The sequence below is a fragment of the Rattus norvegicus genome, chromosome X (assembly GCF_036323735.1).
Source record: "Rattus norvegicus strain BN/NHsdMcwi chromosome X, GRCr8, whole genome shotgun sequence".
NCBI classification, from domain to species: domain Eukaryota; kingdom Metazoa; phylum Chordata; class Mammalia; order Rodentia; family Muridae; genus Rattus; species Rattus norvegicus.
The window spans coordinates 63,757,121-63,775,905 of record NC_086039.1 but is presented as its reverse complement, the minus strand read 5'-3'; the positions used below and the strand labels follow the sequence as shown (position 1 = coordinate 63,775,905).

At 40.9% G+C, this 18,785-nt stretch overlaps 1 protein-coding gene across 1 annotated transcript; it reads left to right on the top strand.

The window, feature by feature from the left end:
- The first annotated feature begins 281 nt into the window (after positions 1-281).
- Positions 282-5,421, top strand: Zxda (zinc finger, X-linked, duplicated A). Its single transcript, NM_001402146.1, has one exon. It carries the CDS (start codon positions 389-391, stop codon positions 3,080-3,082), a length of 2,694 nt encoding a protein of 897 aa, NP_001389075.1. The 5' UTR covers positions 282-388; the 3' UTR covers positions 3,083-5,421.
- The last annotated feature ends 13,364 nt before the right edge of the window (positions 5,422-18,785 follow it).

The window sequence follows — 18,785 nt, the reverse complement described above, 5'->3', positions numbered from 1 at the left end:
GAGAGGCCGCGATAGGTTTATTTGATACACAGGGTGAGGTAGGGATTCGAGTTGTTTTCATTGGCTAGGTGGCTGGGTGCCTGAGCAGCCTTCTGGATGAACTGTCATTCTCCTTGACTTCCGAGGACCTTGATTACTTTGTAACACACTCTGTGGAAGTTATTGACTCGCCTGAGACTCTGCCTCTGGGCTGTCTCTTGTGTTCCAGAGACGCGGTACCAGAATATTTAAATCACTGTGGCGTTAAATACGTTTTAATATCTGATAGGGCCAGTTTCTGCGCATTGCACTTTTTTTTCCTTTCAGGAACGTGTTCGGGCCCGCGGCAGGGGGCGGGGTCGCGCCTCCGCCTCGGCTCTGGTTCCAGCCGAGCCTCACTGACGCCGAGATGGAAATCCCGAGGCTGCTCCCGGCTCGCGGGACACCACAGGGCGGCGGCGGCGGCGGCGGCGGCTGCTGCCCCGCGGGTGGCGGCGGGGTCCACCGAGCCCCGGACGCTCTGGCTTGTCAGGCCCCCACGCGCCGCCTCCTACTGCTCCGGGGGGCCCAAGATGGCGGGCCGGGGCCGCGGAGCGCAGAGGCCCAGAGGGCCTCCCGGGGCCTGGGCCCGAGCCCCAACCGGTTGGCGCCGAGGCCGGATAACCGGAGCGGAGGCGGAGGCGGCGGAGTTGGCGGCGGCGGCGGTGGTGGCGGCGGCGGCGGCGGCGGCGGCGGCAGCAGCAGCAGCAGCAGCAGCAGCGGCGGCGGAGGTGGTGGAGGAGGAGGCGGAGGTGGAGGAGGAGGAGGCGGCGGCGGCGGCGGCGGCGGTGGCGGCGGCGGCGGCAGCGGCAGCGGCGGCGGCGACGACTTCTTCCTGTTGCTGCTTGACCCGGTGGGTGGCGATGTAGAAACAGTGGGCACGGAGCAGGCCGGAGGGCCCGTGTGGAGGGAGGAGGCCGAGGCAGGCCCGGGGCCCGAGCGGCGCCAGAGCGGCGTGAACCCAGCGGCCCGGCCCAAGCCGGGCCCCCGCTGCCTGTCGGCGGTCCCGGCTGTGTCCCCGCTTCCCGCGGCCGGCCCGGGCCCCGGCGCGGGCCCGGGCCCTGCGGCGGCGGCGGCGGCGGCCTTCGCGGGCACCATCACTATCCACAACCAGGACTTGCTGCTGCGCTTTGAGAACGGCGTCTTCACCCTGACCACGCCCCCGCTGCCCGCCTGGGAGCCGGGGGTCGCGCCGTTCCCGCAGCCGCAGCCGCAGCCGCAGCCAGGGGCACTGATCGCCCCGCAGGCCGCCGGGTTTCCGCCCGCCGCCGCCACCGCCGCCGCCTCCTCGGCGCAGCTGGGCGACTGTCCCGAGCTGCCACCGGACCTCCTGCTGGCGGAGCCGGCGGAACCCGCGGCCGGCCCGGCGCCTCCGGAGGAGGAGGCCGAGGCCCCGGCCGCCGCCCAGAGCCCCCGCGGGCCTGTGGTCCCGGGCCCGGGCGTGGTGCTGTACCTGTGCCCCGAGGCGCAGTGCGGACAGACCTTCGCCAAGAAGCACCAGCTGAAGGTGCACCTGCTGACGCACAGCAGTAGCCAGGGCCAGCGGCCCTTCAAGTGCCCCCTGAGCGGCTGCGGCTGGACCTTCACCACGTCTTACAAGCTCAAGAGACACCTGCAGTCGCACGACAAACTGCGGCCATTTGGCTGCCCGGTGGAGGGCTGTGGCAAGAGCTTCACCACCGTGTACAACCTCAAGGCGCACATGAAGGGGCACGAGCAGGAGAACTCCTTCAAATGCGAGGTGTGTGAGGAGAGCTTCCCCACGCAGGCCAAGCTCAGCACCCACCAGCGCAGCCACTTCGAGCCCGAGAGGCCTTACCAGTGTGCGTTTTCTGGCTGCAAGAAGACGTTCATTACTGTGAGTGCCCTGTTTTCTCACAACCGCGCCCATTTCAGGGAGCAGGAACTCTTTGCCTGCTCTTTCCCGGGCTGCAGCAAGCAGTATGACAAGGCTTGCAGGCTCAAGATCCACCTGCGGAGCCACACTGGGGAGAGGCCTTTCCTCTGCGACTTTGATGGCTGTGGCTGGAACTTCACCAGCATGTCCAAACTCTTAAGGCACAAGAGGAAGCACGAAGACGACCGCAGGTTCACCTGTCCCGTGGAGGGCTGTGGGAAGTCCTTCACCAGGGCCGAGCACCTGAAAGGCCACAGCATAACCCACCTGGGCACGAAGCCTTTCGTGTGCCCCGTGGAAGGCTGCTGTGCCAGGTTCTCTGCTCGCAGCAGCCTCTACATCCACTCCAAGAAGCACTTGCAGGACGTGGGTGCTTGGAAAAGCCGCTGCCCGGTGCCCACCTGTAACAAGCTCTTCACGTCCAAGCACAGCATGAAGACCCACATGACCAAAAGGCACAACCTCAGCCAGGACCTCTTGGCCCAGCTAGAAGCTGCCAACTCTCTCACCCCCAGCAGTGAACTCACCAGCCAGGGGCCGAACGATCTCAGTGGTGCCGAGCTAGTGTCTCTGTTCTCCGATGTGCCTGGCCACAGCTCTGCTGCGGTGCTGGACACGGCCCTGGTCAACTCTGGCATCTTGACCATTGATGTGGCCTCTGTGAACTCGACCCTCGCAGGAGGTCTCCCTGCCGAAAATAGCAACAGCAACCATTCCTTGGGGCAAGCGGTGGACCCTCGGGCCTTGAGGGGGCCCCCCAGTGACCTTCCCCAGAGTCTGGATACCTCTCTCTTCTTCGGAACCACCTCCTCCTCGGTGGCTGGCTATCAGCACAGCCCCTTGGACATGGACGATGTCTCTGCTGGGAATGTGGGGCTCTTTGGCTCCTTGGCTCTGAAAAACTCAAGCCTGGAGCCCCAGGCTTTGACACCCAGCAATAAGTTGACCGTGGACACGGAAGCTCTGACTCCCTCCAGCACCCTCTGTGAAAACAGTGTCTCCGAGCTACTGACCCCAGCCAAAGCCGATTGGAGCATGCACCCCGAATCTGACTTCTTTGGGCACGAGGAAGAAACCCAGTTCGGATTCTCCCATACGACAGGAAGCCATGGTTCTCAGAAAGAGACAGATCTTATCACGGTGACTGGCACCCCGTTTTTGGTATGAACCGACTCTGCCTGTTCCCTGCCTGCCTCGTGGCTCAACTTTTTTTTTTTTTTAATCACACTCAAATGTGAGAATGTTCTGGAAGGAGTGCTTGCTTGAGTGGCCTGCCTGCAGTTCTTTCTTGCTGCCTTGCGAAGGAACGCATCTGTGGACTATCGATTTAGGGATTTCAGGTCTCATCTTGAGTCTGAACTGAGGAGTTCTCTGACTGAGCAAGTCTCTTAACCTAGCTGAGCCTTAATCCATTATTTATAAAAATAGTTTTTTTTGTCTAGCTTGTTTCCTTTTCCTTATCAACTGCATTTCCATTTTTTTTTACTTCGGTGTAATTTTTAAGCGCATTTTATAGTATTTACATATTCTAATGTAATGAAAAGGACTTTGGTCCCTTTGAGCATTAAATGATCAAAGATAGAAGAACTCGTGTTTTAACTTTTAACATTAGTCTTACCTCGTTTTCACAGTATCCATTGTATCAGTAGACTGCAAAAATGTTGAATAATATGTGGTTTTTGATCTTTTGTCAAGTCTTCTTATGTTGTCTTTCTGTAGAGGTCTTGTTTTTGTTTTGAAAAATATCAGGGATTTGATGTGTTCCAAGTATATTCTAAAATATTGCCTCATTAACATTGAACAAGTGGCCTTATATTAGTCATTTAATCTTGCCAAGCCTTACTTTGCTAACTTTACAATGGCGATAGCAATGCACATTATTCTCATGCATAATGGATCTTTTTATGCTTGGGATTGTTACTGAAGGGAAAATATTATATGTTTTGGCTTTTCTGAATCTTCTTTAGTTTTTTTGCCTCCTTGTTTCTCCTCTTTAAGTTGTAGAGTACACAAGGTAGCAGACACATAATATAGTTTTCAGCCAATAAAAGTTTATAAGTATTATGCATATATGGGGATTTACTCTTTCCACAGTTTCTTGAGGAATTTTTCTCTACAGAGTTCTCATTTAACCTGGTTCATAGTTCCATTCATCCAATTAACTACTGTCTGCCCTGGATCAAAGCCAGCTCTTGGCCTGACTCTACTATTCCGATAGGATTTGGAAATGGACCAGAAGGTAATATTCATTTCTTTTTCCTGGTGACCTCATTTGTATCCCTCTCTGCAATGAGAAGGTTTTCTATGTATTTTGAAATAGAAATATTGTCAATCCTAGCATGAGTGTAGCATTTTATGATTTATATAGAAATTTCATATCTAATATATTTGATCATCATAATCTTGATGAGTATAAACTTCAACTGATATTAAAACTTTCCTGATGTAAATTGATTTTATTTGATAATTATCTCTATATGCATAGTTCAAATCAAAGAGGAAATATTTCTACCTCTCCCATTCTGCTGTTCTGAATTCCATAATCATTTTGTTTATGAGCATTCCTTTCGGTCTACCCAAGGAAATTGTTGTTCCCTTCTGCTTTTTCTGCTCCCACCATTACTACTCCTTGATATATGCACACCAGTGTGTGCCGTGCCTCTACTTTTTTCTCTAATTTTTTCACTTCTTTTTGTTCACATGATCTATTTTTTAATCAGAATAATTACTACAGTCTGGATGCACCAAGATGGTATCTTCTGGATTCAGATAACAAGTGTGTTTACAAAAGACAGATGTTAATGGGGACATTTCTTCCTATATGATCTGACGACAAGTACCTCTTTAAATTTGTTTGCCATGTTTTCTACTAGAAAATAGTTATTTTGAAATACTCAAATTCAGTACTCTTTTTATGAGGACACTTGAAGACAACTCTTTTTTATGGTACCTTTGCAATATATAACTTGCCACTTTGAAATACATTATGTACTACCTTTACGATTTTTAAATTGGATGAACCTGTTCAGTTAAAAGGCAAAAAAGTACACATTGACTTTTAAAGAAGTATTCAGAATTTTAGTGTGTCCAGGCATCAAGAATATTACTGACTTAGCACTTTGAAAAGATTTTTAAAGACTGTTTGAAATGCATTTTCTTGAGGTAACATTTCTCATTTTATTTTACAAGGAATTCAAAGACCTGAGATAAACACCAACTTCATAAGCATTTATTAAGATACATAACTATAAAGGTATTTTAAACTGTCACTTCATTTCTTTTAAATTTCCTCCAACTAGAGATTATACTAAAATATACTTATCTGTAGTCTATAGAATTTCCAAAGTATAAATTTTAATTTCTTGATGATAAAAAATCCTGGTTTTGTCTTTATGATTTCCCTCCATACCATTGCCCTAGCATGATGGGGTAATGACTGTAATCAGTGACTACATGTGACTACACACATAACAACCATACTTGTGTTGATATAAATTTGACATTTTAAAAATTGATGAGTCATGATTTCATTTTATCTCCTTTGCCTTTTATGTTTCTGTAGTCTTTCTTGATTTATTAAGATTTTCTAATTTAATTGTTTAATAACAAATGCTTTATAGGAAGGTTGTTTTCAAAGGGCCTTGTTTAGCCTATTTATCATGTAAAATATGTTAATCTTATATAATTTGATATTTCAGTTATTTAATATTATAATGTTAAATAACTGAAGGTCTTGAATAGTATAAATAAAACTCGATGGATTCTCAGGTCATCTGTCAGGAAATTTTCTATCCTGGAAACAAAAAGGATTTAGTGTAATAAGATATTTAGAATAGTAGCTCTCTGTTTGGAGCTATTCATAATCCATTAGTATTAAACATATTTAATAATGCAAAAATATAACTTTATGGACCTCACTCAAAATATGTCATAATTGAAATGTAAAACTGGACTAAATTGTATGTGTATATTGCTTTTGAAAAATACAGGTTCTTTTACTTTTTTTAAGGAAGAAAGGATTTATTTATTCTCATAGTTCAGTATCATTGTCTATCATACTGGAGAAGTTACAGCAGCAGAAACTGGACGGATGTGGTCACATTAGATACATAATCGGGACCGGAGAGAACAACAAACGAATGCGTGCTCATCCTATGCACGTGCTCATCCCTTTCACTCTCCACTTATGTAGTGCAGGTTCTTCTCCTCAGGAAATGGCAACCCTAGCCACAATTAAGATGGGATTCCTACAACAATTAACTGCATCAAAATAATCCCTTAAGGATCCCAGAGGCCATCTTTCTGGTGATTCTAGACTTTGCCAAGTTGAGAGCAAATACTAATTATTACAGTATGCATTCCCCAAAGTTCAGGGATGAAAGATGTGTTATAACTGCTACTTTATGATATACAAAGTTCTCATGAATAGCTCCTAAGTGTTACCATCCTCATCTTTTGTTTGAGAAATAGGAAATGCTAAGAAGTTCATGTGATTTTCATAAAGTTATAATTTTATTGTGGTTAGGTTTTGTGTAGTTGAAACATGCTTCCAGAATCCTGATAATATTTTAAGCATAATATACTATTTTAATGTTATGAGAGGCAGAGACTTAGAAATGTCAGTCTCACCAAATCTGATTTTGTGTACTAAAATTGACTGTTTCTTTGATTCTGAATTACCCCTGAAATTGTTCTAGAAATACTTGGCAACAGTGGATATAGATGGTCTATAAGAGTATTTCAAAACCTTCCAGATCTGTTCAATGATACAGAAAGATATTTTATGAATACATATCCTAGCCCCAACGAGCATAAAATATTCTTATTTATATTGAAACTAAGACTAAGGATGAGATACTCGTATTTTCAGTTGCTCATGAGGTAGCTGGAATTATCCACTAGAAATATCTTCTAGAGTAAACAAAAAGGTAGTTATTTTCCTCAAGTCATCATCATTTTTCAATGTAAATTTTTATTATAACATATATGATTTTTAAATGATATATATTTTTGAGATTATAAATGCATCCTTTCCCCCTTCCCTTTCATTCCTTCAAACCCTCCCATTTAACTCTCCTTGCTCTCTTTCAAACTCATGACTTTCCTTTTCATTAATTGTTGTTACATACATATATGTATTACTAAACACTTAAATACAATCTTCTCAGTCTATATAATATTGTTTGTATATATGTTTTCAGATCTGAATATTTGGTAATGGGTGAGCAGTCAGTGTTTTCTTTCTTGGGGAAGACTATTTCTTTGCTTCTCAGGATTTCTTAGTTGCTTATAGTTTTCTGTTTAGGGTTGCATTCTCCTAAGCTTCCTATGCCCCTTGCATGTTAGTTAGTAAGTTTACTTGTCATCCTTGTTCGGCTCATGTAGGCAGTCATGTTGAACATAATCCCATAGTGAACTATTGGATTCCCTATTATTCCCTATTATTCTGGCTTTTAATGTGTTTTTCTGACCATTTTTCCACAATGACCCCTGAGCATTAGGTAGAGGAGTTGTGATGTAGATATATCAAATGACACGGGGCTCTATAACTGCATTTTTTAAACAGAAAAGGGTCACACTGCCGTTTTATTGCTGTTCTTAGTTTTTATACCTTCTCAGGATAATGGACCACCTGTTGTTGTTTTCTGTTTTGTTTTGTTTTGGGTTTTTTTTTCTTTTTTGGTTTGGTTTTGGTTTTTTGCCTGTTAACTCTACTAAGGAGTTTTTAAGTTTTATTTACAATCTAAATGTTGCCTCCCTCCAAGTGCCCCCCACAGTCCCTCATCCCATTCCTCCTACCCCCTATCCCCAAGAGGATGCCCCCCTGCCAGGACTCCCTGGGGCTTCAAGTCTCTGGAGGATTTGGTGTATCATCTCCCACTGAAGCCAGACCAGGCAGTCCTCTGCTGTTTATGTGTCAGGGGCCTTGGACCAGCTCTTGTATGTTGCCTCATTGGTGGCTCAGTGTCTGAGAGATCTCAGGGGTCTGGGTTAGTTGAGACTGCTGGTCTTCCAATGGGGCTCCTCCTCAGCTTCTTCTAACTTTTCCCTAACTCAACCACAGGGGTCCCTGACTTCACTCCAATGGTTGGGCATTTAAGTGTTTGAGTCTGTCTCAGTCAGCTGCTGGTTGGGCCGCTCTGAGGACAGCCATGCTTGGCTCCTTTCTGTAAGCACAACATAGCATCAGCAATAGTATCAGGTCTTGGAGCCTCCCCTTGATCTGGATCCCAATTTGGCCTGTCACTGGACTTCCTTTCCTTCAGTCTCTTCTCCATTTTTTGTCCCTGCAGTTCTTTTAGACAGGGACAATTCTGGGTTAGAGTTTTTACTGTGGGTTGGAAACATCATCCCTTCTCTTGATGTCCTGTCTATCTACTGAAGGTGGATAATTCGAGTTCCCTCTCCAAAGTGTTGGGCACTTCATCAAAGGTCACTCCCATTGAGTCCTTAGAGTCTCTCACCTCCCAGGTCTCTGGTATTTTCAAGAGGGTCTCCCTACCTCCCATCTTCTGAGGCTGCATATTTTCATTCATTCTGCTGGTCCTCTGGAATTCTCTCCTCTCCCTAGTCCCCATACCTGATGTTGTTCCCCCTTTCCCTTCCCTGTCCCCTCTCCTGTCCAAATCCCTCCCTCTGCTTTCCGTGAATATTTTCTTCCCCCTACTAAGTGGGATTGAAGCATCCTCACTTGGCCTTTCTGCTTGTTAAACTTAAATTCTGTGGGTTGTATCCTAGGTTTTCTGTACTTTTGGGCTAATAGCCACTTATTGGTGAGTACATACTCACATGTATGTCAGTTTGGGTCTGGATTACCTCATTCAGGATGGTATTTTCTAGTTTCGTCCATTTGCCTGCAAAATTCATGATACCCTCCTTTTTAATAGCTGAATAATATTTCATTGTATAAATGTGCCACATTTTCTATATCTGTTCTTCAGTGGAGAGACCTCTGGGTTGTTTTCAGCTGCTGACTATTACAAATAAGGCCACTGTGAACATCACAGAGCATATGTCCCTCTGGTATGGTGGAGCGTCTTTTGGGTATATACCTAAGAATGGTATAACTGGGTCTTGAGGTAGGTCTATTTCCAGTTTTCTGAGGAACCACCAGATTGATTTCCAGAGTGGTTGTACTAGTTTGCCATCCCACCATATTTAAAGACCTCATTTTTCACATTTCCCCTTTACAGCACTTGTACCCTGCTAGTCCCCAATTTTAAGATGTCATTTTTTATAGTTAAATAATATTCTATAGTATATGTGTACCACATTTCCATTATCCAAGTGTCAGTTGAAGGGAATTTAGCTATTGGGAATACAGCAGCTATGCACATGCATGATAAAGTATCTGTCAAGTAGCAAGTCCACTGGCATATGCTGTATGTGGTAAAACTGAGTTATATGCTAGGTTTCTTTTTAGCCTTTTGAAACTTTTCCACACTGATTTCCAGAATGGCTGCACCAGTTTGCCATCCCTCCAACAGGAAAGGGGATTGTTTCCCTCTATTCCACATCCCCTCTAGGATTCATAGTTGGTTGTTTTGCTGGTTTTTGCCATTTTGATTAGGGTAATATGAAACTTCATAGTTGATTTCCATTTCCCTAATTGCTAGGGACTATGAACATTTTAAAGGTAGTTCCCAGCATTTCCCTTCTTGTTTTGAAAACTTGGTTCAGCTTCCAGCCCCATTTTTAAAATTTGTTTTTCTGTCTTTCCCTCCCTCCTTCTCTCCTTCCTTTTCCCCCTCCCTCTCCCCCTCTCTCAGTATATTTATGGGATATTAATCCTATTGTTAATATATAGCCAGCAAAGATTGTCTTCTGTTCAGTGAGCTTCCTCTAAACCCAGTTGACTTCGTCTTTAAATGTACAGAAGCTTGTTAGTTTATTAACTCTTGGTCTTACTTCTTGGGCACATAGATCCCTATTCAGAAAGTCCTTTCCTAACCTGTGACATGTAGGATAGTGCAATTTCAGTGCTTCGGGTTTCAAGTTTAGGTCTCTGATTTATTATTTGTAGTTAATTTTAATTGAAAATAACACACACACACACACACACACACTTTCTTTTTTTGCATTAAAATGATAATCACTCCTTTATATTTTAATTACCATACAAGCCACAGGTTTCATATGGCATCTTCATACATACTCTGTTTTGGTTGATAACACATATTTTAAATAGCACAGTTGTTTCAGCTCAAATGAATAGGGAAATGGCTCCAAAATTTGGGATACATCCGCAGAATTTTATATATAACTAAACTGAAATATTGCTTAGAAAGTGATTATGCCACAAGAAAACACTTATGACCCAGATATGGAGTATTTTGTGACTGGATCATTTCAGTTTTTTTGGGTTTTTGGGTTTGAATTGGAGTTTTTGTTTTTTTTTTATGCTATTTTTTTTTTTAATTTAGAGAATACTTTATTAGTTTTTGTAATCAAACCCACGTATATAAGACCTTACATATTTAATACAGTGTGTTACCCCTGTACAAATGGAAAAAACTTAAGTTCAACATTTCTAGACCAATATGGCTGTTAATTTCTGTACAGTGCCAACTCAACACAGTAAACGGGGATACTTTTTTCGAAAGTTGACAGCACAGGTAAAGTTTCAAAAAATTCAAATTATATATCTGTATATATATATATATATTTATATTTATATAAAAAGACCAATAATAGCAGTGTGTTATGCATCAACAGCAGCAACAGCTTTTCCAGGTTCTGCAGTCATCTGAACAAAACTGTAGAGACATCCAGCACACTCCATTAAAAAAAAAAAGTAAAAAAACAAAACCCGAGAAAACAGCACAGTTCTGTTACTCTTGTGGTACCTGGCACCATTTTTTTTTAAAATTAGCTTCTCAATCATCATCTGGAAAGAAAACATTCTGAGCAACATCATTAAAAACAGCTCTGATAAAGCACGGTCACTACTACGTATCATAAAGCAGGTACAAGCTATTTTACATCCACAGAGGTATGATACAGTACTGTCCTACATCTATAATACTAGAGGATACAATTTAAAAGGCATTATTTGAGACTTGATTCTACTTTTCCAGCAGAGGGCCCAAAGGATGGTGTGACACAGCTTTGTAAAGAAACATACTCTAGACAGGATTTCCTTTCACTAGTGGCACACTTCTAAGGATTCATTCTCTCCATGAATGTCAGCTAAAACCGTTATTAAAAAAATGAAATATCCCTAGAACAAAACCGTATAACCACCGGATTCACATGAAGATGACCTAGACACACACACTTTCATTATTCTGCCTGTGGACATGAACATCCAGTTTTTCCAGCAACATTTGTTGTTTTTTGAACCTTTGCTAAATATTAGATGGCTGAAGCTACATGTATCATCATGTTTATGTTTTTTATTTCATTCCATTTTTCTATGTTTGTTTCTGTACCATTACCATGTTGTTTTGATGTCTCTGTGATCTATCTTAAGATCTAGACTAATAACCCCTCAAGTATTGATTTTTCTGTTCTGGATTTTTGGCTATCCAGATGTCTTGTGGTTCTATACAAATTTTAAAATAGGTTTTTCTAGTTCTGTGAAGAATGAGTTCAGAATTTTGATAGGGAGTGCATTAAAATAGGTTTTTGTAGAATGTTTATTTTTATATTATTAATTCTACTAACTTACAAGCATGGGATTTGCTAGTGTCTTTATCTCTTCAGAGGTTTAAAGTTTTAATTGTAAAAGTTCTTCCTTTGTTAGGTAAATGTCTAGATACTTTTTGAGACTATTGTGAATGACATTTTCTTCATGACCTCTTGCCATATGTTTATTGGTGGTATGTATAAAAGCTCTTGATTAATGGAAGTTGATTCTGTATTCTGTCATATTGCTGAAATTGTTTATCATTTCTAGAAATTTTCTGGTAGCATTTTGGGGATCTCAAATATATAATATTATGTCATCTGAACATAGCTTTCCCTCCTATTTGTATCCCTTTCATTTCTTACACTTGCTTTGAGCACAGTATTGAAAAGGAATGTCGGTAGTTCATGCCTTGTTCATGACTTCAGTGGGATTGCTTTGAGGTTTTGTTTGTTTGTTTTCAATTTAGAATGGTTTGGGCTATGGTTTATCATATGTTGTTTTTTGTTATGTTGAGGTATATTACCTCTAGTACTGCATTCTCTAGAACTTTTATCATGAAGGCACGTTGGATTTTGCCAATGGCATTTTCTGCATCTAATGAGATGATTGTGGGATTTTGTCTTTAAGTCCACTTATGTAATTTATTACATTTCTTGGCTTGCATATATTAAAGCATCCCTGTATTGCATGGATAAAGCCAATGTGATCATGGTGGATAATCTTTTTGATATATTTCCGTATTTTTGTTTTATTAAGCATTTTATTTTATTGAGCATTTTGAATCTATGTTGATCTAGAATATTGCCATACATTTTTCTTGGTTATTGTATACCAACTTTACATAGTTTGGGTATTAGCATGATACTGGCTTCCTAGAAGGAATTTGGGAGTGTTTTGTCTGTTTTTTGAATAGTTTAAGAAGGATTGTCTGTAGATCTTTGAAAAGTTTGGTAGAATTCTGCTATGGATATATCTGCCGGAGGTTTTGTTGTTATTGTTATTTTTTGGAAGACTTATATTACTATCAATCTTCTCCTTTGTTATGGGTCTGCTTAGGTTGTTGACTTTTTCTTCACTTAATTTTGTCGTTTGGCTGAATCTAGAAATCCTTCTGTTTCTTTTCAGTTTTCCGCACATGGAGTGCAGGTTTTTAAAATACTCCCTTATAATATTCTGCATTTCTTTGGTGTCTGTTGCAATGTTTGCTGTCTCATTTCTGCTTCTGATAACTTGGGCCCTTTCTTCCTGTCTTTTGGTCAAAGCTCTTTCATGCTGTTTATCCTCTCAAAGAGCCAGACCATAAACATGTTGATTCTTTGTACAATTTTCTTCATTTTCTTTATTAATTTCTTTGTTTTTCATTATTTCCTGCCATCAGTTTGATTTAGTTTTGATTTGATCTTTTTTCCAAGTTTTTAAGTTGCATTGTTAAGTCATTTATTTGAGCTCCTTTTAATTTTTAATGTAGGTATATAGCACTATAAAGAAATCTCTCTTGTAGGACTACTTTTAGTGTGTTGCAAAGGTTTTGTTGTGTTGTGTTTTCATTTTCATTTAGTTCTCAGAAATTTTTTTCTTTCTTTCTTTCTTCTTTGAGTCATTCATTATTCCATAAGGAATTGTTTGATCTTCATATGTTTGTGTATTTACTAGGGGTTTATTTACTGTCAATTTTAAATTTTCTTACATTATAGTCATATAGGATACATGTAGTCATATAGGATACATGAAATCATTTTGTTCTTTTTACATTTTCAAAGAAAGATTTGTTTTGTGTCCTAGGATGTGGCCTATTTTACAGAATTTTCTGTGTGCTACTGAACAGAATGTGTGATCTTTGGTTTTTACATGGAATGTTCAGTAGACATCTGTGAAGTCTATTGGATGTATGTTGTCATTCAGTTCTCTTGGTTTTGTTTGTTTGTTTAATTTTGTCCAAATGACCTGCCTACTGGAGAAAGTGGGATATTGAAATCAATATCTTATGGGTTAATGTAACTTTAATCTTTTCAAATGCCTGTTTTTAATGATGGTTCTTAAATGCTTTAACCTCCCTTTTAGCCCACCACCCAGCAGAGGTAGTGGACAAGAAAGGATACAGGGGTGTGGGGGGAAGTGGACTTTCTTTGGAGCAATTCCCATCAATGTTGTCTGGAAATCAGCAGTTCAGTTTACAGGTCAGCAGTAGTACTTTGATCCACTTGCAGATACCTCACAGATAATCAGCAGTAGTTTGGTAGAGTCAGGATAGCCAACATGAATCAGAAGTGGTGGGACTACCTAGCAGAGACAGCCAGACCTCAGCCTTGGCTCAAGTCAGCAGGAGGACCAGGAGGAATGGCAGAAGTTCTCTGTGCCTCTCTTAGCAAATCTAAGATAGGCGGAGTCTCGAGACCCACAAGAATTGCAGAGCTAGCTCTATAAGCAAGCCTACTTCAGCCTCCTTCAGTGTCTGCTGAGTCCTTTATATAGTCTCTCCAAACATCACGTGCTCTTGCCTCACCATGTGCACGCATCTGTCTCTGCCAAAAAGCCGGAATCTTCAGATGCAGCAAGAAACAGCAGTACACCATCAGAAGATTTTTCGTGTTTCTCTCTGTCCTGACCCTTTTCTTTGATTATTAATGCTACACACACACACACACCCCACTGACTTCATTCTTATTTCTTTTGTGTTTATGGTCTTTAGGGCATTGGTTAATGGAGGCTTATCACTTAGGAGAGGCTAATTTTTCTCCCAGCAGTCATTAGTTGCTTGTAGTTCTTCATCTTGGAGCAGATCCCTATGAAAATATCCCTCTGGTACATTAGTATGCCTTTTGATATTATCATTATTCCTATTGATATTATAGTTGTTTCAATCTTGTTTGTGCAGCCATTTCTATTTATTTTAGGTATGTGAGTGCACTGTAGCGGTCTTCAGACACACCAGAAGAGGGCATCAGATCCCATTACAGGTGGTTGTGAGCCACCATGTGGTTGCTGGGAATTGAACTCAGGACCTCTGAAGGGCAGTCAGTGCTCTTAACCTCTGAGCCATCTCTCCAGCCCTAGTGTATGGTTCTTGTGGGGAGCATTGTTAGCCCAAATTGCATATGTTCCTTTAAACACACACACACACACACACACACACACACACACACACACACACACACACACACACACACACACACACAGAGCTGTTCTGATGCTAAGGTCCTGTTCTCCAATTGGTTCTTGATATGTCAGTAAAGAAAGCTGTGGGACAGTTGCTGGGAAAAGGGGCAAGTGGGACTCTTGGGTCCCTGGAGTCAGAGACCCAAGAGAAGAGGAGCTGGGGCCTGTGGCTACTACTACAGCCGGGTGGTCAGCAATGTTTGGCAGTTGCTAGGTGGGACTAGCCACTGAAGTTTAGGGCAGGTGGAACGAGTGAAGATAATATTATTAAGGGCATGCTTCTCCAGGTGGGAGATAGTAGTGCACAGCAATTGTGATTTACGGCAAGCTGAAAAGGAACAAACTGTGTGTGTTGTCTAATGGTTCAAGGGAAGCCGAGTGGGGCCTGGTAGTGCACTCACTTCGTGGGGCTAAACATGGGTAGAACATAAAACTACATGCAATACATAAATGTACACATACATATGTATATATGTGTATATTTTAATTAAATATAAAATGATTCCTTGAGACCTTGTCAAACAAACTTGGCATTATTTGCCCCTTGACCCACTTTCTACTTCTGTATTGACTTCCCTCTCTCCTTTGCATCTAGAGCCCTCTTCCTATTTTTCCATTTTTTACTTCATATCAACTTTGATCACAGTTTTTACACTTAGGGTTGGTCCTATTGTATATTTCAGCAGCACAATGCAAAAGAAAAGGTGCTCACTCGGTGTCATTTACTTAAGAATGGGCCTCTTTTATTCAGAAGAATTATGATCTCTCTTCCAATCTAATCTCTCAAACAAAGATCATCTTTTCTATTGAACAGCACAGCAAATGTGGTATTGAAAAGGAAGAAAGAAATTCTGTTCACATCAGTCTCTTAAATCTCACAGGAGGGAAATTGGTTTGAGGCCCTATTTATTCCATATACTACACAAAGTAACAATTAAACAGTATCAATCCATACATACATGTTTCTGAAATAGTTTTCTTTGAAATGGTACATTGTTTTCAACATGTTGCTGATTTTAGAAATGTTCTTAGATATAACTACCATACCATTTCTCGGCCTGAGACAAGGGTCACAAAAGAAAAATGAATATGGTACAATAAAGCTGTATATTCAGTTGAGTTTGTAGGGGTTTATACCATTGCAGGTTCCAAAATATAGTAAGATTGGTTCTAATGTTTTGCCTAAAGGTTTGTTAATTCTGAACAGGATGAGTATATAGTATGTAAACAGAGTGAATACATAGTTGTAAATGATCACACATCACATTATTAATGTGGTTGCAGGTTTGATGAAAGTTTGACTTGCAAAGGCAAGCTTCAAACAGCATTTCTTAGAAAAATAATGTCTACATTACAAGTTAATTTACATAGTTTATGTGGAGTGAAAAGTAGAGTACTAAGAATATAAGAAACTTAATTTTGCAGAGGGCACAGACATCCATATACTAAACATTTCACAGGCATTTCAGGCATTAAATTAATGTTTTATAGAGAGATGGGATAGGAAGTTTATTTATATAGAGAAAAAAGTTGGTGTGTCCCACCTAAGAATGAAAGCATAAGGAAACATCACAAACTGGAATTGACTGTGCAACATTTGGTAAAGCAACACAAATGTAAAACCATTGTTTGCTGAGTGCTGGGCAATAGGGCTAGACTAATACTATGAATCCAAATTCTACAGGAGTCTGAAGACAAATGATATCACATAAGACTTTATTCTGGATGTGATTTAGAGCAGTGAAGATAACCCTGAAAGGGAAAATCAAAATATGAATATAGCAGAAGATTAATAAGGTAGACATAAACAATGGATATTTGAAGGAGGCATAATAGGAACATCTATTAGAAGTCTATGAATTCCAGGGTAAAAGATTGAAATGGAATGGTTGCAGGAAGGGACAGAAACAAATATTTCTTGGTGATGTTGACAGAGTGTTTAGGATAGAAAACTGAGTTTTCATAGCCCCAACGAACTATGTTTAGTCATTGGCGATATTCATCCCTAATATACCAATTAGAGACAAATAGTAGTAAAAACTCAAACATTCGTTCTTGGAATATAGGCATGAAATAGTATCAGGATCTTCTTTCGGACTCCTTGTTCCATTCCTGTTTACATGAACAATTCATAGATGTAATTGCAGTATGGAAATCTAGTATGCTCCATGTAGAAAGGAAGATTGTCACATGTCTATGGGGGAGAATCATTCCAAATAGAGAACTGAAATGAAAATTACACAGACAGTGACTCAGTGAATAAAACAATAGTTCTTTCTAGGCTAGGTCGAATTTGAGAATATATACTACCAACAGAGGAGTGATGTTTGCACTAGTTAATTCCAAATTTAGCACTTGATATTTCCAAGCAGATGCAACAGTTTTCCCCTTAAAACTGTCTTTTCATGGTTAATAGATCTATTATTTTGACTATTGATGATTTCCAATAGTGGGAATTAGATCAGGTGTCATGGAACAGTTAACACTTTTTTTTTATTTGGGCCTTATGGTGGTTTGAATAGGAATGGCCTCTATAAGCTTATGCATTTCAATGCTTGGTCCATAAGGAGTAGCACTCTTAGGAGTTGTGGCCTTGTCGAGGGAAGTGTGTCACTGTTGAAATGGGCTTTGAGGTCTCCCATATGCTCAAGCTATGCCCACTATGAAACCTAGTCTCTTCTGCTGCCTGCAGATTAAGATGTACAATTCTCAGTAACTTCTCCAGCACCATGTCTGCCCATGTGCTGCCAGGCTTCTCACCATAACAGTGGACTAAACCTTTGAACCTGTAGGCCAGTCCCAACAAATATTTTCATTTATAAGAGTTGCCATGGTCAGTGTTTCATACAGCAATAGAAACCTTAAAACGGGCCTCATTTTTCAAAATACTACTGGTTAAGTAAAAATTGTCTATTTTTAATGTTAGAACTCATTTTTCCTTTAGTTATATCACTATTGTTTGTTTACATAGCACTTGAATAAGAGATATCTACCTAGTTTATACTGATTTACTAAATATCAGAAAAGGATTGTAAAGAATAAAAATCAAAAGTCATTTGAAAAAAAAGTTTCTTGCTGTTATCAAATCTGACTTAGTACTAGTCACTTTACAGATAAATCTGACATTATATATTATACCAGGCCTGATCTGAACAAACACAAATTTAAATTTGTTGTGTGGCCAAATACTTTAATCTTATATAAGATCTAAGTATCTTTGGGTGAAAGCATGTTCTAATTTTCTTTCTATTGTTGCAATAAACACCATGATCAAAACAAATTTGTAAAAGGGTTTATTTGGCTTCAATCTTGAAGGGAAACCTGGACAGGAACTCAAAGGAGAAACCTAGAGGAAAACAGAATCATGAAACACTGCTTGCTGGTTTGCTCTCCATAGATTATTCAACTTTCTTTCCTATGACCATCTTTCTAAAATGGCACCTCCCATGGTAGTCTGGACCACCTACACCAAGCATCAATCAACAAAATGTGCCATCAGCTAACACACACTAGCCAGTTGGATAGAAGCAATTCCTCAACTGAGGTGCCTGCCCTCTTCCTATATTACCCAGTTTGTGTCAAGCTGACAAAATAACCCTAACAGGTATAAAACATAAATATAACATAGTAGTAGATTTGAAACATTATTACAGTAAATGTTAATTGGAGATTTCTTCCCCACCTTTGACCATTTAGTTTCCAAATAAAAGACAACCTTTATAATAATAATAAGCCTTAAAAGCGCTAGGACTAGGCGCATATCAACCCTCTGTGCTATTCTCTCTAGCTCCTGTCAATAACCCTGAAGTACAACTTGTCGTGTTCCATCTGAGCCAGCCTTCTCCAATCGGCTGGCCCTCATGGGCACACTTTTTTTTCTCTTTTCTTTCTATATTTTTTAGCCAGAAGATATTTTTAATTTTTTTTAGATATTTATTTACACTTCAAATGTTATCCCCTTTCCTGGTTTCTTGTTCAGAACCCCCCATCCCATCCCCTCTCTTCCTTTTATGAGGGTCTTCCCCCTCCCTAACCACCCACCCCTTCCCACCTTCCTGCCCTGACATTCCCCTACACTGGGGA

Bases quoted from the DNA above. Each gene is read 5' to 3' on its own strand.
- Zxda (NM_001402146.1), top strand. From the start codon at position 389: ATGGAAATCCCGAGGCTGCTCCCGGCTCGCGGGACACCACAGGGCGGC.